At 49.3% G+C, this 23,842-nt stretch overlaps 2 protein-coding genes across 3 annotated transcripts in view; one reads left to right on the top strand and one right to left on the bottom strand.

Moving 5' to 3' along the window:
* pdlim1 (PDZ and LIM domain 1 (elfin)) overlaps positions 1-22,408 on the top strand; it is a 107,610-nt gene extending 85,202 nt beyond the window's left edge. Inside the window, exons 5-8 of one of the 2 annotated variants that reach the window (XM_078199713.1) lie at positions 157-462; positions 8,046-8,197; positions 19,210-19,327; positions 22,037-22,408. In XM_078199713.1, the coding sequence (XP_078055839.1) occupies positions 157-462; positions 8,046-8,197; positions 19,210-19,327; positions 22,037-22,226 (766 nt within the window). In that variant the 3' untranslated portion in view covers positions 22,227-22,408. The remainder of the gene's footprint in view (positions 1-156; positions 463-8,045; positions 8,198-19,209; positions 19,328-22,036) is intronic. The other variant, XM_078199714.1, reaches the window with a different exon arrangement.
* The window catches only part of LOC144480348 (uncharacterized), a 420,372-nt gene that overhangs the window by 157,064 nt on the left and 239,466 nt on the right, over positions 1-23,842 (bottom strand). The window lies entirely within an intron of this gene.

The raw sequence follows: 23,842 nt of genomic DNA, 5'->3' as shown, positions 1-23,842 counted from the left end.
AAATGTGAAAAAGGTTTTGTTGATGATTTAATTCTTATTAAAATCTGATGGTCAATCTCTCTTTTTCCATCATCATGCTTTATGAAATCATTCACCTGTTTTCCTCCAAATCCATCCATTCTTCAATTATTAAAAAAAATACATTTAACACTCTAGTCCTCTATCTCCTACTGGGATCTTTAAAGCTCCCATTGCTATGGTCTATGCTCCTTCTCCCTCTTGCTCTCCATCAGCTTTGTACAGAAGGCACAGTACCTCCTCCATCCCCAGTCGGCTCAGGGTAGGACCCGAGGATTTGAAGCAAGCTGCCCAGTACAGCCCAGCGGGTAACGTGGAGGTGGATGTGCCCGGACTACGCGTGCTTCATACTCAGTTTAACTCCCCTCTGCAACTTTATTCTCAACAAAACATTGTGGATAGTTTGCAGGGACAGATCTCAACACTGAGCCCCTCTGCTGTCAGGTAACAAGCCTGCCATTCCATGTTCTGTGCATATGTGTGTGTGTTTGTGTGTCTGTTGCGTGTGTGTGTGTCTGTAGTTTTTCTTGGCTGCACACTTACACGTCACCACTGCCTCAGCTCTTGCATGCTTTATGTTTTCAATTTGGGCTTGGATGAACTCAATATGGTGGCACCGTGGTTAGCATTGCTGCCTCACAGCGCCAGGGACCCGGGTTCAATTCCCGGCTTGGGTCACTGCGTGGGTTTTCTCTGGGTGCTCCGGTTTCCTCCCAACTCCAAAGATGTGTGGGTTAGGTGGATTGGCCATGCTAGATTGCCCTGCAGTGTCCAAAGATCTGCAGGTTAGGTAGATTAACCATGGTTAATATGTGTGGTTATGGCGATAGGATTGGGAGGTTGGCCTGGGTGAGATGCTCTTTCGGAGAGTTGGTGCAGACCTGATGGGGCTGAATGGCCTCTTCCTGAACCGTAGGGTTTCTATGGTTATGTGACATGCCACAGACGGCGAGGAAGGATTGAACGGCACTTTTACATGGATACCGCCTTGTAGAGGAATCCACTCCCTACCCTACCCTTACACAGTATGTACAGCACAGGGAGAGGCCACTCAGTCCATCTCTGCTGGCATTTAGGCTTCACCCGAGCTTCGACCTATCCTTCCAGTCCTTGCTCCCTCATCTGCCTCCCTTAGATGTATCTGTGCGACTTGCCTCAGCTACCCACCGTCTGTGCCTGAGTCCTCGCCTTCCTGACTCCCAGCTGTGGTTATTATTGAGCGAGTAGAAATCCTGGAGCTCCCTTCTCGAACATCAACGAGAGCAGTGAGAAATTTAAAGTGGAGTGCGTGGAATTTGTGAGCTCGCCTCGCACTTTTCTATATAGACGCAAAAGTGCCTCGAGGGGAGCTGAGGGCTAAGAGAAAGTGGGAGGATTGTAGGCCATTTATCCCAGTGTCCCTGCTTGAGCACTGGGCTTGGGTCATTCTGACTTGAGATGGTGGTGTCAGAGCTGTGAACTTGGTCATATATTGAACACCACTGAAAGGGAAATTGGAACTGATTGTACTCTCTAGGGCCTAGAGTCAAAATTGACAGCCAGAGTGTTGCCAATGAGGGAGACAGCAGGTTGAGAGTCTTGTGTCTGCAAGTGTCACCATTTCCCACTCTCACTTCGCTGTATCGTTCCGAAACTGTGCATCCTTCGAGTCACCAGGCGCTGCTTCACACCAGAGTTTTTGCATTTCTGACTTTCCAGATGTTTATTGATTTTTCTCAGCATTTTATAGAATAATCTGTTTGCCGCTGCTTTCGTTACTTTTTAAAAACGTGCTGGTGATTTTGGTTAACGAGTCAGCGGTTGATGGAAGGTTCACAGTAGCACGGTAGCACAGTGGTTAGCACTGCTGCTTCACAGCTCCAGGGTCCCGGGTTCGATTCCCGGCTCGGGTCACTGTCTGTGTGGAGTTTGCACATTCTCCTCGTGTCTGCGTGGGTTTCCTCCGGGTGCTCCGGTTTCCTCCCACAGTCCAAAGATGTGCGGGTTAGGTTGATTGGTCAGGTTAAAAATTGCCCCTTAGAGTCCTGAGATGTGTAGGTTAGAGGGATCAGCGGGTAAATCTGTGGGGGTAGGGCCTGGGTGGGATTGTGGTTGGTGCAGACTCGATGGGCCGAATGGCCTCCTTCTGCACTGTAGGGTTTCTATGATTTCTTTCTTTCTATGATTTCTAATACTGGGTGTTCACAGCAGTGGACCCTCGGATCGCTCCCTCCCATTCTGCATTGAGTTCACAGCAATGACTGGCGTCAGTGTGGTTGAATCAACAAATGGACAGACTCGGTGCTGCCTGGTGATACCTGCCAACTGATTGGCTAATATTGCTGAAGCCCGGTGCTCAGGTCTGTACAGGATTGGACCGGTCTGCTCCATGGCCAATTCTGCTCGCCATCTGAATGATAGGTGAAGATTTGATGGGGGTTGAGGGGCTGGCCAGCTCACAAGGAAACCTGGGGTTTTCTAATGTCCGTATTGGAGGTATACATCAGCAATATCGACGTACAGACTCCTTCACAGCTTTAGCCTTCAGCATATATTTGATATTTTTTCCCTGTTGGTGTTCTGTTATTTTGAGAGGTGGCACAGTGGGTTAGCACTGCTGCATCACAGCGCCAGGGCCCCGGGTTCAATTCTGGCCTCGAGTGACTGTCTGTACGGAGTCTGCACCTTCTCCCCATGTCTGCGTGGGTTTCCTCGGGTGCTCCGGTTTCCTCCCACACTCCAAAGATGTGCAGGTTAGGTGGATTGGCCACTCTAAATTGCCCCTTAGTATCCCAAGATGTGCAAGTTAGACGGATTGGCCATGCTAAATTGCCCCTTAGTGTCCCTAGATGTGTAGGTTAGGGTGGATTGGCCATGCTAATAGCCCTTAGTGTCCAAAGATGTGCAGGTTAGGGGGATTAGTGAGGCAAATGCATGGGGTTAATGGAATAGGGCTGGGGGTGGGCCTAGTTAGATGGTCTATCAGAGAGTCGGTGCAGACTCGATGGGCAGAATGGCCTTCTGCACTGTAAAATTTGATGAGCTGAGGGAGACAGAATGAGAGTTCAGAAAATGAAGGTCCAACCCAAAATTCAAAGACCTTCTGTTCTGCACACCAAAATGAATTTGGAGGATGGAGAGAGTGGTTCCTGTAGGAATTCCTTCTCTTCATTCCCGCTCCTTGATGAGTATCCACTTCTCGTACATTATTCCTTTAGAACTGGTGGTGAAAGATGGAGATTGGTTTCTTTCCCTCTAAATAACATTTCCATTTTGACTGGGGTCTTATCATTCATTTTCCCTAATCTTCTGCCTTGGCTGATATTGGGGTGAGAACCATTGGCATTGGATTCCTGGCCTAAATAACCATTGTATTGCCTGCGGGTTGAGTCTTTGTGAAGCCATTGGTTATTTGTTCATTGAAGGGTGGTTGTATCATAATGGAGTCCAATCCTATCTTCACCAGACATCCTCCTGAATGCGCTTTTCCAGCCGGTATAACCGGGCTGTGACTAGTAGCAGAAATCTGGCTCATTGTCCCCCTTCTTTCCAGCCCAGTGTCCATCCCCCCTCAACTGAGGTGAATCCATTCTGCACAGCCCATCAAATCAGGCTACTGCTCCGTAAGCTCAGCTTTCACAATGGTGTTGACCGCTGCACAAAACTGATTGCCCTTTGATTCACGTGACAGTGTCACTTGATTTGGAGAGGGTGAGGGGATGGTGTAGTGCAGGGGTGGGGATGGGGAGGACGGGGAGGTTATGGGGAGGGGGCAGGGGGGGCGGGTGCAATCTCCTAAGGGACACCGCTGGGTGAGCAGGGAGGAAGGTCCACTCTGCATGAAACCCAGCCTTATCCCACACCGGAACACCGTCGGTGCTGACACTACAGGCTGAATTCTTGGCTTGGGGGTCAGGTGAGGCTCCAGGCTTTGTTGGGATTGGCAATCAGTGGTCAGTGTGCGCGCTCACCATCCAATTAAAGATGGGGGGGGGGTGTAGGCTCGCAAGGCTGGAGGGCCAATAGGAGGCCTTCCAGTCATGACACATGATGGCCTCACTGGCTGATGGGGAAGCTGCCATTACTGTGTATGAGAGAGAGATTAAGGGTTGGAGGGGGCAACCCATCAAATTTTCAGTTCACAAAGGCCACAGCTACCAGATCATCATCGTAGAGGGACAACTCCTGGACAGGAGGGTCAGCAGCTGTAGCGGGTGTGGTTGAGGCCCCAAGTGGGCTGAGGCGCTGTATACCCCTCCCCATCCCCCAAATCCACCACCAGGAGGCCCTTCCCATCGCCTGGCCATATTTTGGCCTCAGTAAAGGGTCCTCAGACTGACGGGAAAGTACCAGTTGGCTTCTGCTTTGTGGCCTGAATAGACAATTTGTCTAATCGGCTTGGATAATCACAACAGATCAGTCATGGTCTCATTGAATGGCGGAGCAAACTCAATGGGCCGAATGGCCTGCTCCTGCTCCGCCATTTTATGGTCACCAACTATGGCTGGGCAACCATTCTCGACAGGAGTCCAGAATTTGACCCTTGAGGCGGAGGTTTCTTGTCCCGCCTGCCACAGGAAGTGTAGCGGGTGGGACATGAACCACACAAAAGCCTGTTGACTTTGGGTGGGATTTTCCAACCTTGGGGCGAATGTGGCCGGAAATTCCCATCCTGGGTATCCGAAAAAGAAATCTTCCTCCGGCCCAAACATCCCATACGTGGATGGGCCCAAAGCAGCAATCGATTGAAGAATAATCCTCAGTGCTGTAAATATAGAAGTTGTTGAGCTGTGATAACCAAGTGATTCCTCCTTTCCTCAATCTCGTGCTCTTCCCAACATTCCGGCTAGATCCAGATTGGATTTGGAAAATCGAGAATGATTGAAACTAAGGAAAGCCTTTCAGGCTCACTGCTCGGGTCAAGCACTGAGGAACTCTGGAGATTTTAGAATCAAAGAATCCGTACAGTAGGAAAGGAGGCCATTCGGCCCATCGAGCCTGCACCGACAACAATCCCAGCCAAGCCCTATCCCTGTAACCCCGCGTGTTTACCCTGCTGATCCTCCTGACACTAAGGAGCAATTTTGTTTTAACATGGCCAATCAACCTAACCCGCACATCTTTGGACTGTGGGAGGAAACTGGGAAACCCAGAGGAAACCCACACAGACACGGGAAGAATGTGCAGATTCCACACAGACAATGACCCGCGGCCGGAATTGAGCCCAGGTCCTTAGTGCTGCGAGGCAGCAGCGCTAACCACTGTGCCACCATGCTGCCCACAGGACTAAGCTGGGAAGAGAGAAATGAGCTGGGGTTCACCCTCCCACTGCCCCCAGATTACTGACCCTGCTGGGAATTCCTTAAGTGTGCACTAGGCAGTCGCTAGACCACTTGGCACGTTCATACTTCTGAGTGAGGTTTGCCATACTCCAGCAAGCATGAGCTGACTGGGAAGACGGGAATTGAGACAAAAATGAATATCTATCTTTGTTGAATTGAACTAGGTCAGATTTTATAGCACTGTCGGAGGCCATTCAGCACTGAGGTTTTTTTTATTCATGGGACCTGGGCATTGCTGGCTGGCCCGAATTTATTGCCCATCCAGAGCTGCCCTTGGAGGGTAGTTGAGAGTCAATTATAATGCTATGGCTTTGGAGTCACATGTAGGCCAGACCAGGTAAACGGTAGATTTCCTTCCCTAAAGGACATTAGTGGAAATGGGTTTTTCCAACAATGGTTATCAGTAGATTCCTAATTCCAGATATTTTTACTGAATTCAAATACCATCATCTGCCATGGCGGGATTTGAACTCGGGTCCCCGGAACATTAGCTGAGTTTCTGGATTAATAGTCTAGCGATAATACCACTAGGCCATCTCCTCCCCAGATTGTAAGAGTACTTTCTAAATGAGGCACTCTCTTCCAGTAGAACCACAACTGCTAAAGGGAGTGGTTTTAAACCATTCTAACTCCTTTCATATGAGCAGTAACGACAGGAAGATTTCTGGACTGAATTTGAACCTAATTTTCAAAATGATAAGTTACTGCAAGGCTATACTGTTCAAAATAAAACCGCTTCAATCAGTTTGGATGAGGGAACCGTTGCAGTGATAATTTCCCCTATACCAGGGCGATTTAATTGGAGAATTTTGGCAGGCTGTTTTAATGCTTCTTGGAAATGGATTTTTCAGTGCCTTGTAATATTCTCTTTAGGGAGAGCGGCAAGACATCATTAGCAGGGAAGTGTGTCATGTGATCCACTTTTAAGGGCAGCACGGTAGCACAGTGGTTAGCACTGCAGCCTCACAGCGCCAGGGACTCCGGTTCAATTCTGACGTCAGGTGACTGTCTGTGTGGAGTTTGCACCTTCTCCTCTGTGTCTGCGTGGGTTTCCACCGAGTGCTCTGGTTTCCTCCCACACTCCAAAGATGTGCCAGTTAGGTGTATAGGTTTGTTGGATTGGCCATGCTAAATTGCCCCTTAGTGTCCAAAGATGTGTGGGTTAGGTGGATTGGCCATGCTAAATTGCCCCTTAGTGTATAAAGATGTGCAGGTTAGGTGGATTGGCCATGGAAAATACACAGAATTACGGGATAGGGTGGGATGGGTGGGGGGCGCAGTTTGGGCCTGGGTAAATGCTCCTTCAGAGACAGGGTGCAGACTCAATAGGCTGAGTGTCTCCTTCTCTGCTGTAGGGATTCTATTCTAACTTCCCGCTGGCGGGATCTTGCCGACCCGCCGATGATGATCCCACCGTGGGTTGCCGGACAGCGGCATGGACGGGGAATGCAAATCAAAGATCCCTCCGGCAACTGATGGTGAGCTGCCATCAGTTGGCAGCTCATGGGAAAACTCACAGCATTAGAGTGGGAGAATTCCGCCCTTAGTTTCACTTTTGTTTTTGAGCAGAGCACAGAGACACAGCTCTGCTTCAAGCGTCCTATCCAGATTCTCATGTGCCCAGCTAAAATAAATTAACTCACAATGTGGTTACACAATCCCTTATGACCGACTGATGCTTTTAATGTTATTATACAAACACAATATAATCCATTTCTAACTGAAAAAGAAAACCGAACTGGATTTAGTTACACAGCAACTCCAGGACTAACAGATCCCAGCTGGGGAGGCAAACAGAGATTGCTGATGATTAAACATCTTGGATGGAATTTTCCAGATTCCCCGTGGCATGTTTTCCCAGCGGTTTGCCATTGGCTGCTAGTGGGATTCCAGTTCTGCTGACGTCCTCAGCATCTTGCATGTCTCACCCTTCCCACCGTCGGCGACCCTGCTGCAGGGGTCACCTCTGGCGGGACCGGAAGATCCGGTGTGGCGGGTAAGGATTGGCAAATCCCACACCTCATGTCCCCTCAATTAGCAAACAAAACTCTTGAGGGTGCGATCTTACCTGCCATTCACGCCACACTCCCAATGCAGCGAGGTCAGAGAATGTGGCTGCCAGCCCAATCTCCGATCACTGCGGCGGGAAGGGAAAATCCTGTCGGCGTGAATGGTGATAAGATTCTGGCCTAAGTGTTCATTGCACCACTGTTTTCGGAGTTGGAGATAGGGCAGGACTTAAGGGCAGTCTGCTTCAAAGCAAACAGTGTCCTCTTAAACAGCACACCATAGCAAACAGTCTACAGAGTCTACTTAAGAAGAGTCTGTATGGACTACAGCAAACAGGCCTCATGCCCAAAATTTCTGCAGCCTCTCCCAATGAAAGCAGAGTGGTTTCTCAAGCAAAGCTGAGCAAAATGGAGGATGGCTACATAATAGAAATGTTGTGTGGAAAAATCAATCCTATTCACTTACAGCAGGGTGGTCTTCAGGCACAGGATTCACCCAATCACCTCTAATGAGACGGAAGTTTGGATGCAGACAACAGGCCACTTTGAGCACAAGTTTGCAATCGGTCTTCACTGCCGAGCTCTGTGTTGCATGATGAGCGCGCAGATTTGTGCGATTCCAGGCTTTTCCGAGCCCGGAGTTTAACCGGATGCCTTGATCCACTGGATTGTCTTTTGTTTCTCTTCACACTTTCAGCTTGGAACCAGTGAAGCCCCCGTGCAGGCCGGCCGTGGACACGGAGTCGGAAGTTTACAAGATGCTGCAGGATAACCAGGAACCGGAGGAGCTGCCCAGGCAGTCGGCATCATTCCGTGTCCTGCAGGAGATCCTGGAATGTGAGGGCAATGGTAGGATCACATTACCCCTCGGACTGACCCACCGCCTCTCTGTATTCCTCGGGCTGCAGGAGATTGAGGGGATGCTGATTTGAGCTTTTTTGACATTAAAAAAAAAGGATTCATCAAGGTAGATAACGGAGAAATGATTACCATTGTTCGAAAAATCAAACATGAGGGGACATAATCTTAAAATGAAAGCTAGGCCCTTCAATCGAGAGGTACATTTTCACACAAATAACCCCCAGAGTTGGCCAAGAGACCCCAGGATTTAATTTTCTTTCTTTTTTCATGGGATGTGGGAATCGCTGGCTGGGCCAGCATTTGTTGCCCATCCCTAATTGCCCTTGAGCTGAATGTCTCACTCGGCCATTTCAGAGGGGCTAAGAGAGTCAACCACGGAGTTTGCACATTCTCCTCGTGTCTGCGTGGGTTTCCTCCGGGTGCTCCGGTTTCCTCCCACAGTCCAAAGATGTGCGGGTTAGGTTGATTGGCCAGGTTAAAAATTGCCCCTTAGAGTCCTGGGATGTGTAGGTTAGAGGGATTAGCGGGTAAAATATGTGGGGGTAGGGCCTGGGTGGGATTGTGGTCGGTGCAGACTTGATGGGCCGAATGGCCTCCTTCTGCACTGTAGGGTTTCTATGATTCTATGATTCGATGTAGGCCAGACCAGGTAAGGATAGTAGATTTCCTTCCCCAAAGGGCATTATAGAATCCCTGCATGTACAGAAGGAGGCCCTACTGCCCCTCAAGCCTGCACCGACTCTCTCTGACAGAGTACCTTACCCAGGCCCTATCCCCCACCCTATCCCCGTAACCCCACACATTTACCATGGCTAATCCATCTAATCTACACACTAGTGAACCAGATGGGTGTTTCCGACAATGGTTTCATGGTCTCTATTACAGAGACTAGTTTTCAATTCCAAATTTTATTGAGTTAAAATCCCACTGGCTGCCAGCTGCTGCCCCAGGAGAGACCCCTGTCGGACCCCATTTGCCACATCCTGCCAATCGGAAAAAGACCCATTTATGCATACTCTGATAGCCAGTCAATCTTCTGTCCATGTTAATACTTTACCCCCTACACCATAACCTTTTATTTTCCGCAATGACTTTTGGTGTGGCATCTTATCAAATGCCTAGGAGGCCTCATGGCGCAGTGGGTAGTGCCTCTATCCCTGGTCCAGAAGCTCCGAGTTTGAGTTCATCATCAAGACTTGTTGGCCTTGGAAGGAGAGTACATTACGCAGTTCATCAGACTGATAATCAGCTCAGAGATCTTTCCACCACTTCCTCCCTGCTATTCCCCAAAGGGAAAATAAAACAGTGTGGATGTGAAGATACACAAATAAAAATATAACAGCTGCCATGGTGGGATTTGAACCTGATGCCCATGGAGCAATAGCCTGGGTCACTGGATCGCTCCGCCTGTGACACTCAGACTCTAAAGCAAAATACAGAGTTAAACAGTTCCAGTTGTAGGACACAAGCCTGAATAATTAACTCCTCAATCTCCTGGACACTGCTTCAACAATCCAGGGTATATATCACTGGAACATTAAAAAAAGACTATAAGATGTACACAAGAAATAGAAGCAGGAGTAGGCCATTCGGCCCTTCAATCCTGCCCTGCCATCCAATACGATCGAGGCTGATCTGTGCTGGGCCTCAACTCCTTTTCTGTGCCATTTCCCATAGTCCTCTATTCCTCAATCTATTAAATATTTATCCATCTCCACTTTAAATACTTATAATGATCCAGCCTCCACCGTGCTTTGGGGCAGAGAATTCCAGAGATTCACCACCCTCTGCAAGAAGAAATTTCTACGCACCTCAGTTTTAAATAATCGGCCCTTTATCTTGTTGCTATGTCCCCTTGTTCGAGACTCTCCCACTATTGAAGACATCTCACCAGCTACCCTGTCAAGCCCCATTAGGATCTTATATGTTTGAATAAGGTCACCCCTCACCCTTCTAAACTCCAAGGAATACAGACCCAAACTATTTAGTCTTAGTTGATAGGACAACCCTCTCATCCCAGGAATTAGCCTGGTGAATCCCCTTTCGACTGCCTCCGATGTTACTATATCCTTTTTTAGGTAAAAAGAACAAAACTGTACGCAGTATTCCAGGTGAGGCCTAGTGGTGTTATTGCTAGACTACTAATCCCAGAAGCTCAGCTAATGCTCTGGGGGACCCGGGTTCGAATCCCGCCACGGTAGATGGGGGAATTTGAATTCGATAAAAAATACCTGGAATTAAGAATCTACTGATGACCATGAAACCATTGTCGATTGTCGGAAAAACCCATCTGGATCACTAATGTCCTTTAGGGAAGGAAATCTGCCATCCTTACCCGGTCTGGCCTACATGGGACTCCAGAGCCACAGCAATGTGGTTGACGCAACTGCCTTCGGGTAACTAGGGATGGGCAATAAATGCCGGCTACCCGGTGACGCCCATGTCCCACGAATGAGTAACCAACCCTGTACAATTGCAACAAAACCTCCCCAATTTTAAACTCCAAGCCCTTTGCAATAAAAGCCAAAATTTGCCTTCACAAATACTTGCTGGACCTGCCTGCTAGCATTTTGTGATCTATGGACTAGAACACCTAGATCCCTCTGTACTTAGAATCATAGAAACCCTACAGTGCAGAAGGAGGCCATTCGGCCCATCGAGTCTGCACCGACCACAATTCCACCCAGGCCCTACCCCCACATATTTTACCCGCTAATCCCTCTAACCTACGCATCCCAGGACTCTAAGGGGCAATTTTTTTAACCTGGCCAGTCAACCTAACCCGCACATCTTTGGACTGTGGGAGGAAACCGGAGCACCCGGAGGAAACCCACGCAGACACGAGGAGAATGTGCAAACTCCACACAGACAGTGACCCGAGCCGGGAATCGAACCCGGGACCCTGGAGCTGTGAAGCAGCAGTGCTAACCACTGTGCTACCGTGCCGCCCCTTCACTCACCTGCAGTCCCTCTCCATTTAGATGATCTGGAGCAGAAGTAGGCCATTCGGCCCATCGAGTCTGCTCTGCCAATCAATGAGATCATGGCTGATCTGATATGATAATCCTCAACTCCACTTCCCCGCCTTATCCCCATAACCCGCGATTGGAAATTTAAGACATTTATGCGCCTTACTGATTTTCTTTGAATACATTTTATTTATTAGTTACAAATAACTTGGAGATGAGGAATAAAAGATTATTTGAATAATGGGAAAATTGATGTTGGCGGGGTGAAAGCTGCTGGTATATATACTCCCAGGGATCAGTTGGAGGTTTCAATATATTTTGGATGGTTAGAGCATAAAGGGATATGGTGCAAAGGTGGGTAAATGGAGTTGAGATACTGATCTAATGGAGGAGGAGGCTTCAGAGGCTGAATGGCCAATCCAAATGCCCTGTCACTCATAATATGCCATTGGAAAAGGGTGTCCGATCGTGAAGTAATGTGCACAGTGGATTAATTTTATTTCATTCACAAAAGTGGAGGCAATTTTGGGGATGATGAAATCTAGAATCATTGGATAGTAATTGAGTGATGAAGATCATGAGATGCCAGGTTCTAGTCCCAGGCTATGCTAAGATAACGGATCTCAGCTGCACTAAGATAACAGATCTCATCTGAATCAGGCAGTGGGGCATCACAGTTGGCCTCAGTGCCCCTGCTGAGTTAGGGAAGCGTAATACAACCAGACTTCCTCGCCGTGGCATATAAGGCTATGGACCAAGTGTTGAAAAATGGGGTTAGAATTGATAGGTGCTCGATGGTCGGCGCAGACATGATGGGCTGAAGGGCCTCTCTGTGCTGTAAAACTTTGCCTCATTGACTTGCTCCTCATGATTGTTCAGTACCTGCATTGGGAAGCTTGTTGAGAGCAATGTTAGACTTGCCATGAGGGCAGCATGGTGGCACAGTGGCTATCACTGCTGCCTCACAACGCCATGGACCTGGGTTCGATTCCTCATAGAATCATAGAAACCCTACAGTGCAGAAAGAGGCCATTTGGCCCATCGAGTCTGCACCGACCACAATCCCACCCAGGCCCTACCCCATATCCCTACACATTTACCTGCTAACTCCTCTAACTTACGCATCTCAAGACACCTAAGGGGCAATTTTAGCATGGCCAATCAACCTAACCCGCAAATCTTTGGAGTGTGGGAGGAAACCGGAGCACCTGGAGGAAACCCACGCAGACACGAGGAGAATGTGTAAACTCCACACAGACAGTGACCCAAGCCGGGAATCGAACCCAGGTCCCTGGAGCTGTGAAGCAGCAGTGCTAACCACTGTGCTACCGTGCCGCCCCAGAACATGAGCTGAGTTTCTGGATTAATAGTCTTGCGGTCAAACCACTAGGCCTCCGCCTCCCCTGGTCTGGATCACTGTGCGAAGTCTGCACATTCTCCCCGTGTCTGTGTGGGTTTCCTCCGGGTGCTCCGGTTTCCTCCAACAGTTGGAAAGATGTGCTGGTTAGGTGCATTGGCCGTGCTAAATTCTCCCTCAGTGTACCCGAACCGGCGCCGGAGTGTGGTGACTAGGAGATTTTCACAGTAACTTCATTGCAGTGTTAATGTAAGCCTACTTGTGACACTAATCAATAAACTTGAAACTTAAACTTAAGATGCTTCTTGAGGTTGAACTATCTCCCTCTCCATTCGCTGACACTCTTTGGGCTAAGACTTGAAGAAGACATTGAGGATGTTCACATTGCTGGGAACTCTGCCCAGCAAGGCTCACGGACCTCAGTTGGAGAGGGAGTAAACAGAAGTAGTGAACGGATTTATCTTGGCTAATCATAGATCTGGGAAATAGTCTATTCCAGTTTATTTTAATTGGACCACTGCGTAAGCCGTGTGCGACCACACAGGAACAAGTCTGCTCTTTACCGAAGGAGGACATCTCTAATAGAATAAACAAACCTCAAACTGAAAGAAGCTTTGAGTAAAACTAAGTTAGAACCTTGTGGTCGATTAGTCCATTGACTGCGATCAGGTTGAGATTGAACAAGAACCTTTGCTTTGCTCCGTTGGGATAGCCCAGTGCTTCCCAATCAATAATCAGGGTTTGATGTGCAGTCACGGTGTACCAACCTGTTGGCCAAGCAAAGGAACGTGATTCTCTAGAGTAATTGGCCAAATCAACCTGACTACATCCAAACCAAACAGGGAGATGTGTGTATTTCCCTTTGGCCTGCCCAGTTATTAGTGCGTCTGGACAAGCTTGGTTGCCAGCCATAGACCTTAGTGATGGTCTTTGGTGGCACAGTGGTTAGCGCTGCTGCCTCACAGCGCCAGGGACCTGGGTTCAATTCCAGCCTCGGGTGACTGTCTGTGTGGAGTTTGCATGTTCTCCCCATGCCTGCGTGGGTTTCCTCTGGGTGCTCCGGTTTCCTCCCACAGTCTAAGGATGTGCTGGTTAGGTGGATTGGCCATGCTAAATTGCCCCTTAGTGTCCAAGATGTGTGAGTTAAGGGATTAACTGGGTAAATACCTGAGGTTACAGGAATAGGATGGGAAGCTCTGAGAGAGTCAGTGCAGACTCGATGGGCCAAGTAGCCTCGTTCTGCACTGTAGGGATTCTAGTCCACCTTGTCCTTACCTGGCTGACTAGTGTGTGTGGAGTTTGGGGTCGATGGGAGGCTCTCAGTTATCAGTCAGAGAAAATTAATTGGCTATGATGCACTGGGATGTCCCAACCTGACCGCAGAACGTTAATTGAATAACTGACCATGTCAGACCCTGATTCATCACTTGAGAACAAAGGAGTAGGCCATTTGGCCCATCGAGCCCCATTCAGCAGGATTCTGGCCCAGATGATTGTATCTTTTAACTCCACCTTCCTGCCTTGCCTCCATGTAACCTTGTCAATCAGAAGTCTGTCTATATATTGGACATATTCAATAACCCAGTCTCCACTGCTCTCTGGGAAGAGAATTCCAAAACTAACACCGATTTGAGAGAAGAAATATCTCATCATCTCCATCTTAAATGGGTATTTTAAACTGTGACCCCCTCCCACCCCTTAGTTATAAACTGTGACTCGCCCCCTCACTCCCCAGTTATAGGTTTCCCCATGAAGGGGAAACATCCATAAGACCATCAGATCTAGAAGCACAGTTTGCACATTCTCCTCGTGTCTGCGTGGGTTTCCTCTGGGTGCTCCGGTTTCCTCCCACAGTCCAAAGATGTGCGGGTTAGGTTGATTGGCCATGCTAAAATTGCCCCTTAGTGTCCTGGGATGCGTAGATTAGAGGGATTAGCGGGTAAAATATGTAGGGATATGGGGGAAGGGCCTGGGTGGGATTGTGGTCGGTGCAGACTCGATGGGCCGAATGGCCTCTTTCTGTACTGTAGGGTTTCTATGATTTCTATGAATTAGGCCATTCGACACATCAAGTTTGCTCTCCAATTCAATCATGGCTGATAAGATTCTCGCCCCCATTCTCCTGCCTTCTCTTGGTAACCCTTGATCCCCTTTTTCATCAAGAACCTATCTATCGCTGTCGTAAAGACACTGATCTGGTCTCCACAGCCCTCTGTGGCAATGAGTTCCACAGATTCGCCACCCTCTGGCTGAAGAAATTCTTCCTCATCGCAGTTTTAAAGGAGCCACCCTTCACTCCGAGGTTGTGCCCTCGAGTTCTAGTCTCTTCCACTAATGGAAGCACCCTCTCCATGTCCACTCTATCTAGGCCTCTCCAGTATTCTGTAAGTTTCGCTATTCCCCTTGGCCTTTACCCTGTCGAGCCCTCTGAGAATCCGATATGTCTCAGTAAGATCACCTCTCATTCCTCTGAACTCCAATGAGCGCAGGCCCAACTTACTCAACCTTTCTTTGTGAAACAACTCTTCCAACCCAGGAATCAGCCCAATGAACCTCTCCGAACTGCCTCCATTGCAAGTATGTCCCCACACGGTGACCACAACTGTACATAGTTCTGCGTACAGTTCTGAAGGTGCAGTCTCACCAATGCTCTGTACAGTTGCAGCAAGACTTTGCTACTTTTATGCTCTATCCCCTCCTTGCAATATCAAGACCAACGTTCAATTTGCCTTTCTAATTACCGGCCGCACATGCAAGCTAACTTTTTGTGATTCACGTACAAGGACACCCAGGTCCTTTGCAATGCACCATTCTGCAATCTCCCTTCATTTGAATAATATTCTGTTCTCTATTCTTCCTGCCAAAGTGAATAACTTATTTGCTTATCCCACGCTCTAATGTGCTTTGCAGCCAGCGATTAATTTCAAAGTGCACTCATGCTTCACAGGCAAGTGAGGGGCAGCTAATTTACACACAGCAAGATCTCAGAATGATTAATGGCACGGAGGAGCAGTTAATGGGTTTTTGATGGATGGGTTGGAGGCTGAATGTTGGTCGGGGAAACTGTGGAACTCCTAGTGCCAAGTCACATCTGCTGAACAGGGTGAAGGGCCTTTGATTTAAGGTCCGATCCCAAAGAGGGCACCCGTGACAGTGCAGCACATCCTCTGGCCTGCACTGATGGGCTATCCTAATCCTGGACAAGGATTGGATCCCAGATCTCCTGAGTTACATAGAAACATAAAAACCAGAAGCAGGAGTAGGCCATTCGGCCCTTCAAGCCTGCTCTGCCATTACTTTGGATCATGGCTGACCGTTGAATTCAATATCCTGATCCCCCCGCCCCCAATCTCTCGATCCCTTTGGTCCCGAGAGCAATATCTAATTTCTTCTCGATATCACACAACATTTTGGCCTCAACTGCTTTCTGTGGGAGTGAATTCCACACATTCACCACCCTCTGGGTGAAGAAATTTCTCTTCACCTCAGTTCTAAAAGGTTTACCTCTTATCATCAAACTATGACCCCTTAGTTCTGGACTCCCTCACCATTGAGAACATTCTTTCTGAATCTACCCTGTCTAATCCTGTTAGAATTTTATAAGTTTCTATGAGATCCCCTCTCACTCTTCTAAACTCCAATGAATATAATTCTAACCGACTTAATCGCTCCTCACATGACAGGCCTGCCATCCCAGGAATCGGCCTGGTAAACCCTCTCTGCACTCCCTCTATTGTAAGGACATCCTTCCTCAGATAAGGAGACCAAAACTGCACACAACACTCCAGGTGTGGCTTCACCAAAGCCCTATACGATTGCAGCAAAACATCTCTATCCCTATACTCAAATCCTCTCGCTATGAAGGCCAAACATACCATTTGCCTTCTTTACTGCCTGCTGTACCTGCGCGCTTACTTTCAGCGACTGATGCACAAGGACTCCAAGGTTTCGTTGAGTGTCCACTTCTCTCAATTTACACCCATTCAAGTAATAACCTCTCTTCCTATTATTGCTACCAAAGTGAATAACCTCACATTTATCCACATTATACTGGATCTACCATGCAGATGCCCACACACTCAGCCTGTCCAAATCACGCTGAAGCATCTCTGCATCCTCCTCACAGCTCACCCTCCCACCCAACTTTGTGTCATCTGCAAATTTGGAGATAATACATTCAGTTCCCTCTTCCAAATCATTAATATATAATGTGGACAGTTGGGGTCCGAGCACAGGTCCCTGCGGAACCCCACTAGTCACTGACTGCCAATCAGAAAAAGACCCATTTATGCCAACTCTTTGCTTCCTATCTGCTAACCAGCTTTCTATCCATCTCGAGACATTACCTGCAATCCCGTGTGCTTTAACTTTACACAGTGGTCTGTTGGAGAGTTAGAGAAGAATTTGACCAACTGAAGTAACAGATGATCCAATCAACAAACTAACAACAGATACAACAGAGTGGGACTGAGATCAATAGGAACAGCAGGGGGAGTGAGTGGTGGAGGTCACTGCGCGAGGGGGAGTGAGTGGTGGAGGTCACTGCGCGAGGGGGAGTGAGTGGTGGAGGTCACTGCGCGAGGGGGAGTGAGTGGTGGAGGTCACTGCGCGAGGGGGAGTGACTGATGGAGATCAGTGGGGAGGAGGAGGAGTGACGGGGATCACTGGGGGAGGGAGGAGGGATGGGGATCACTGGGGGAGGGGGAGGGACGGGGATCACTGGGGGAGGGACAGGGATCACTGGGGGAGGGGGGAGTGACGGGGATCACTGGGGGAGGGGGGAGTGACGGGGATCACTGGGGGAGGGGGGAGTGACGGGGATCACTGGGGGAGGGAGGAGGGATGGGGATCACTGGGGGAGGGGGAGGGACGGGGATCACTGGGGGAGGGACAGGGATCACTGGGGGAGGGACAGGGATCACTGGGGGAGGGGGGAGTGACGGGGATCACTGGGGGAGGGGGGAGTGACGGGGATCACTGGGGGAGGGGGGAGGGACGGGGATCACTGGGGGAGGGGGGAGGGACGGGGATCACTGGGGGAGGGGGGAGGGACAGGGATCACTGGGGGAGGGGGGAGGGACAGGGATCACTGGGGGAGGGGGGAGTGACGGGGATCACTGGGGGAGGGAGGAGTGACGGGGATCACTGGGGGAGGGGGGAGGGACGGGGATCACTGGGGGAGGGGGAGGGATGGGGATCACTGGGGGAGGGGGAAGGGACGGGGATCACTGGGGGAGGGGGGAGTAACGGGGATCACTGGGGGAGGGGGGAGGGACGGGGATCACTGGGGGAGGGGGAGGGATGGGGATCACTGGGGGAGGGGGGAGGGACGGGGATCACTGGGGGAGGGGGGTTTGGGGAGTGACTACATTTATTGCAAACACGGAGTAAACCTGATCCACTGGGACTCGGTCTACTGGGGAATTGCTTTGAAAAGTCTCGCTTTATTCTTGGACATTGTCGTATCTGCCGAAGTCAGCAGTAATTAAATATCTCTAATTGCCCCTTTGGAAAGGCTATGGTGAGACCTCCCCACACCCTGTCTGGACTGCTTGGAGGGACATAGTGTGTGTGGGAGTAACTGCTGACTGTGAGAAGCTGGGGTTGTGAGGGGGGGGTGGAGGAAGTCTGTGACCATGAGAGTGTGAGGAGGGGAGGTCTCGAGACCAGAATAGCAGGGGTTGCGGATGTGGGTGCGGGGTTGGGGTGGGATGGGGGGAGGCACTGGAACTCAGCCACAGTTTACAACATATCTCATTGGCTTAAACCATTATCTCCTCTCTGCCATTGATGCACTCATTTGCATGTCGTTCTCCAATCACTGAAACGTACTCTGGCGACTCCCACAAACAGTCGCCCACAGGCTGCCTGAGAGGCAATCCCTAAGGGCTATGGCTCATACAGTCAAAATAAGGGACAATCCCTTAAAATACGGGATCGGTGGGAAGGTGGCACAGTGGTTAGCACTGCTGCCTCACAGTGCCAGGGACGTTGGTTCAATTCCAGCCTTGGGTCACTGTGTGGAGTGTGCGCGTTCTCCCTGTGTCTAAATGGGTTTCCTCCGGGTGCTCCGGTTTCCTCCCACAATCCAAAGATATGAAGGTTAGGTGGATTGGCCATGCTAAATTGTCTCTTAGCATCCAAAGATGTGCAGATTAGTTGGATTAGCCATGGGAAAATGCACGGAGTTACAGAGATGGAGGTGAGGTGAGGGGAGGTGAGGGGAGGTGAGGGGAGGTGAGGGGAGGTGAGGTGAGGGGAGGTGAGGGGAGGTGAGGTGAGGGGAGGTGAGGGGAGGTGAGGGGAGGTGAGGGGAGGTGAGGGGAGGTGAGGTGAGGGGAGGTGAGGGGAGGTGAGGGGAGGGGAGGTGAGGGGAGGTGAGGGGAGGTGAGGGGAGGGGAGGGGAGGGGAGGGGAGGGGAGGGGAGGGGAGGGCCTGGCTGGGATGCTCTTTTGAAGAGTTGGTGCTGACCTGATGGGCCGGATGGCCTTTTTCTGCACTTTAGGGATTCTATGGTAGGTGCTGTGGAAAATGCTTTGGTGATTCGCAGCAGCGCCTCCTGTAGGTAATACACAGATTGCAGCCACTCCACACCAAGTTAATATTAAAAATATGAAATGGAATCGAGGTGTTAGTCCGGGCTTGTGACCCTGTCTTTATCCTGGTGTTTACAGAGCAGCCGGATAAGCCATCCGGATTCAGGAAAGTGCAGGCCCCGGCGGCGAAGATGGGCTCCTCGGTTGGGAGTGTGCAGAAGTTGCCCGTGTGTGAAGTGTGTGGTTCCGGAATAGTGTAAGTGTGAAACGTTATTTGTACAATGATACATGGTGATGTCTCAGCCGCAGGAGGGAGGGTCCAGTACAACAGGCCGCGGCGCCCAGAAGCTGGGGTCCTGCTGCTGGTCATTGGGTGGTGATTGCTGCCCAACCCACGCACGGGTGGAATGACACAACACACAAAAGGATTAGTTAATAAGAAAGGCTGTACAGCAGCCACACGGCTGCCGCTAGTCCCCCTACGTGTCTCCTGCCTCAGAGAGGACTCCACCCCCGGGGTGATTACCCACTCTTGGTCCCAATTGATCCCCCAAGCCAGGTGACCTTACTCTGCTGTGTTGCCCTTAAAGAGACACCACAATGGGGCATCGCCAGGGGCAGAGGACGGGGTGATGATATGGGTGTGTTTCACAGAATGGCCCAGAGAAACACATGTCTATGTAACTAGGTGATTTTAGTTATTTTTAAAAATTCATTCGTGGGACATGTGCGTCGCTGGCTGACCAGCATTTATTGCCCATCCCTAGTTGCCCTTGAGAAGGTGGTGGTGAGCTGCCTTCTTGAATCGCTGCAGTCCATCTTCTGTGGGTTGACCCACAATGCCGTTAGGGAGGGAATTCCAGGATTTTGACCCAGCGACTGCGAAGGAACGGCGATATATTTCCAAGTCAGGACGGTGAGTGGCTTGGAGGGGAACTTGCCGGTGGTGATGTTCCCATGTATCTGCTGCCCTTGTCCTTCTAGATGGAAGTGGTGGTGGGTTTGGAAGGTGCTGCCTAAGGATCTTTGGTGAATTGCTGCAGTGCATCTTGTAGATGGTACACACTGCTGCTACTGAGCGTCGGTGGTGGAGGGAGTGAATGGCACCATATCCAAAAACAATCAAGCGGGGCTGCTTTGTCCTGGATGGTGTTGAGCTTCTTGAGTGTTGTTGGAGCTGCACCCATCCAGGCAAGTGGAGAATATTCCATCACACTCCTGACTTGTGCCTTGTAGATGGTGGACAGGCTTTGGGGAGTCAGGTGGTGAGTTACTCGCCGCAGTTTTCCTAGCCCCTGACCTTGTAGCCACTGTGTTTATGTGGCGAGGTAAACCTCCCAGTGTTCAAAAGTTAAGTATTGGTCAGGACAACATTGAGGAATTTTCCAGAATGTGGTTACTTTATATTCCTGACCTAGTTTTTGCTCAGTTGCCTGTTGAAATAACCCCTCCGAGGCCCATCTCCAAATTGAGATTTATTTACATAGTTAGCTATGACTCAGACAGATACTTCCTCGTACTGAGTGTGAACCCCGAGTGCCGGTAACCCTGACTCTCCACGTTACGTACACACGCAGGGCTGCGTGATTGGACAATGCATTACTGCCTGAATCGGGAGCTTGTGTTCTGAGAGGTCCACATCGTGGGCCACATTAAAGTCATCGCACCTGTATTTCTTTTGATAAAAAACATATCTTCCTTGCAAAAGCCACTATACCTGTAAGTAATTCGAGGATGCAATCTGTTTTTCATGACAGTCTGAGGAAAGGATAAGACAAGATACAAATAGAACACAGAACAGTACAGCACAGGAACAGGCCCTTCGGCCCACGATGCTGTGCTGAGCACAACGCCAAATTAAATTGATCCCTTCTACCTGGCCTTGGTCCCTATCCCTCTCTTCCTTGTACATTCATAGAAACCCTACAGTACAGAAAGAGGCCATTCGGCCCATCGAGTCTGCACCGACCACAATCCCACCCAGGCCCCACCCCCATATCCCTACATATTTTACCCACTAATCCCTCTAACCTACGCATCTCAGGACACTAAGGGCAATTTTTAGCATGGCCAATCAACCTAACCCGCACATCTTTTGGACTGTGGGAGGAAACCGGAGCACTCGGAGGAAACCCACGCAGACACGAGGAGAATGTGCAAACTCCACACAGACAGTGACCCAAGCCGGGAATCGAACCCAGGTCCCTGGAGCTGTGAAGCAGCAGTGCTAACCACTATGTTACCGTGCCGCCTTCTTTGCTACCGCGCCGCCATGTGCTTATCTAAAAGCCCTTTAAACACCCCTATCGTATCTGCCTCCACCGCCACCCCCGGCAGTGCGTTCCAGACACCTACCACTCTCTGTTTAAAAAAAACTTGCCCCTCACATCTCCTTTGAACTTTCCCCTCTCACCTGAAGTGCATGCCCCCTAGTATTAGACATTTCAACTCTGGGTGAAAAAGATTCTGATTGTCAATCCTATCTATGCCTCTCTTAATTTTATAGATTTCTATCAGGTCTCCCGTCAGCCTCCGCCGCTCCAGAAAAAACAACCCTAGTTTGTCCAGACTCTCCTTATAGCTCATACCGTCTAATCCAGGCAGCATCCTGGTAAATCTCTTCTGCATCCTCTCCACATCCTCCCTGTGATGTGGCGACCAGAATTGAATGCTTTACTCTAAAGTGCGGCCTCACTAAAGTTTTATAAAGCTGCAACATGACATCCTAACTCTTGTACTCAATGCCCCGACCAATAAAGGCAAGCATGTCACACGCCTTCTTTACCACCCTATCTACTTGTGTGGCCACTTTCAGGGAGCTCGGGACTTGAACCCCAAGATCCCTCTGTACATCAATGCTGTTCCGAGTCCTGATCTGGGTAGAAGCTAGATATTGTTGGCTGCTTTGAATTCTTTTCTTAAACAAATCCTGCCTTACTGTGGACTCTTTTGTCTGACGTTTCAGGGGAATGATTGTGAAAGTGCGTGACCAGTTCCGTCACCCTGAATGCTACAACTGCTCCGACTGCGGAACAAACCTGAAGCAGAAAGGACATTTCTTTGTAAGGGACGCAATCTACTGTGAGCAGCATGCCAGGGAGCGGAGCGCACCCCCTGAAGGCTATGATGTTGTCACAGTTTTCCCCAAGTCATAAACCACTATCCGAAGCCACGTTTCCCAAATCCTGTGAAAGAACAATTGAACTTGCATGCCTACCTATGTACATTAGCTACATCTGACACATTTTCTAAATCAAAAGTAATGAATTTGTGTAATCACTCAGTACAAATGCCTCTCGAATGCAGCGAGACACCATTAAACTACAATTGGTTACCTCTTGGTTTCTTCAGTCTTTTTCTTTCTTCATCCATAGAAACATTGAAAATAGGAGCAGGAGGAGGCCATTCGGCCCTTTGATCTTGATCACAGCTGATCATCGAATTCAATATCCTGATTTCCCCCCTTCCATTTCCCTTCAGCCCCAAGAGCTATAGTCTTTCTTCCTGGTTTCCTTTGGGTTTTTACTCTCCATAGAATCCTTACAGTGCAGAAGAAGGGCATTCGGCCCATCGAGTATGTACCGACTCTCCAAAAGAGCATCCTACCCAGGCCCAACCCCAGCCCAGTAACCCAGCGCATTTGAAAATGGCCAATCCACTTAATCTGCATGTCTTTGGACACTAAAGGGACAATTTAGCATGGCCAATCCACCTAACCTGCTTATCTTTGGACACTAAGGGACAATTTAGCATAGCCAATCCACCTAACCTGCTTATCTTTGGACACTAAGGGACAATTTAGCATAGCCAATCCACCTAACCTACACATCTTTGGACATGAAGGGACAATTTAGCATGGCCAATCCACCTAACCTGCTTATCTTTGGACACTAAGGAACAATTTAGCACAGCCAATCCACCTAACCTACACATCTTTGGACACTAAGGGACAATTTAGCATAGCCAATCCACCTAACCTACACATCTTTGGACACTAAGGGACAATTTAGCACAGCCAATCCACCTAACCTACACATCTTTGGACACTAAGGGACAATTTAGCATAGCCAATCCACCTAACCTACTTATCTTTGGACACTAAGGGACAATTTAGCATAGCCAATCCACCCAACCTACACATCTTTGGACACTAAGGGACAATTTAGCATGGCCAATCCACCTAACCTACACATCTTTGGACACTAAGGGACAATTTAGCATAGCCAATCCACCTAACCTACACATCTTTGGACACTAAGGGACAATTTAGCATGGCCAATCCACCTAACCTGCCTATCTTTGGACACTAAGGGACAATTTAGCATAGCCAATCCACCTAACCTGCTTATCTTTGGACACTAAGGGACAATTTAGCATGGCCAATCCACCTAACCTGCTTATCTTTGGACACTAAGGGACAATTTAGCATGGCCAATCCACCTAACCTGCTTATCTTTGGACACTAAGGGACAATTTAGCATGGCCAATCCACCTAACCAGCACATCTTTCGGATTATGGGAGGAAATTGGAGCACCCGGATGAAACCCACACAGACACGGGGGAGAACTACTATTTACTAATTACTGACAAAAAAATCTGTCTAGCCAACATCTGTGAAGACACATGCTCTACAGGGGAACCTTTCAACCCTGTTGGATGCTGGGATTGAGGAGCAGCAAGGTCCCTGATGGTAATGGATAACCAGAAGATAACTACGTTCTACTCAGCAGACTGCGCAGGTCAGAAAATGACACGAGAAGGTGCTGGAAA

Source organism: Mustelus asterias, chromosome 28 (assembly GCF_964213995.1).
Source record: "Mustelus asterias chromosome 28, sMusAst1.hap1.1, whole genome shotgun sequence".
Classification (NCBI taxonomy): domain Eukaryota; kingdom Metazoa; phylum Chordata; class Chondrichthyes; order Carcharhiniformes; family Triakidae; genus Mustelus; species Mustelus asterias.
The sequence above is the reverse complement of the archived record's forward strand: the minus strand, read 5'-3'. Positions and strand labels throughout refer to the sequence as shown.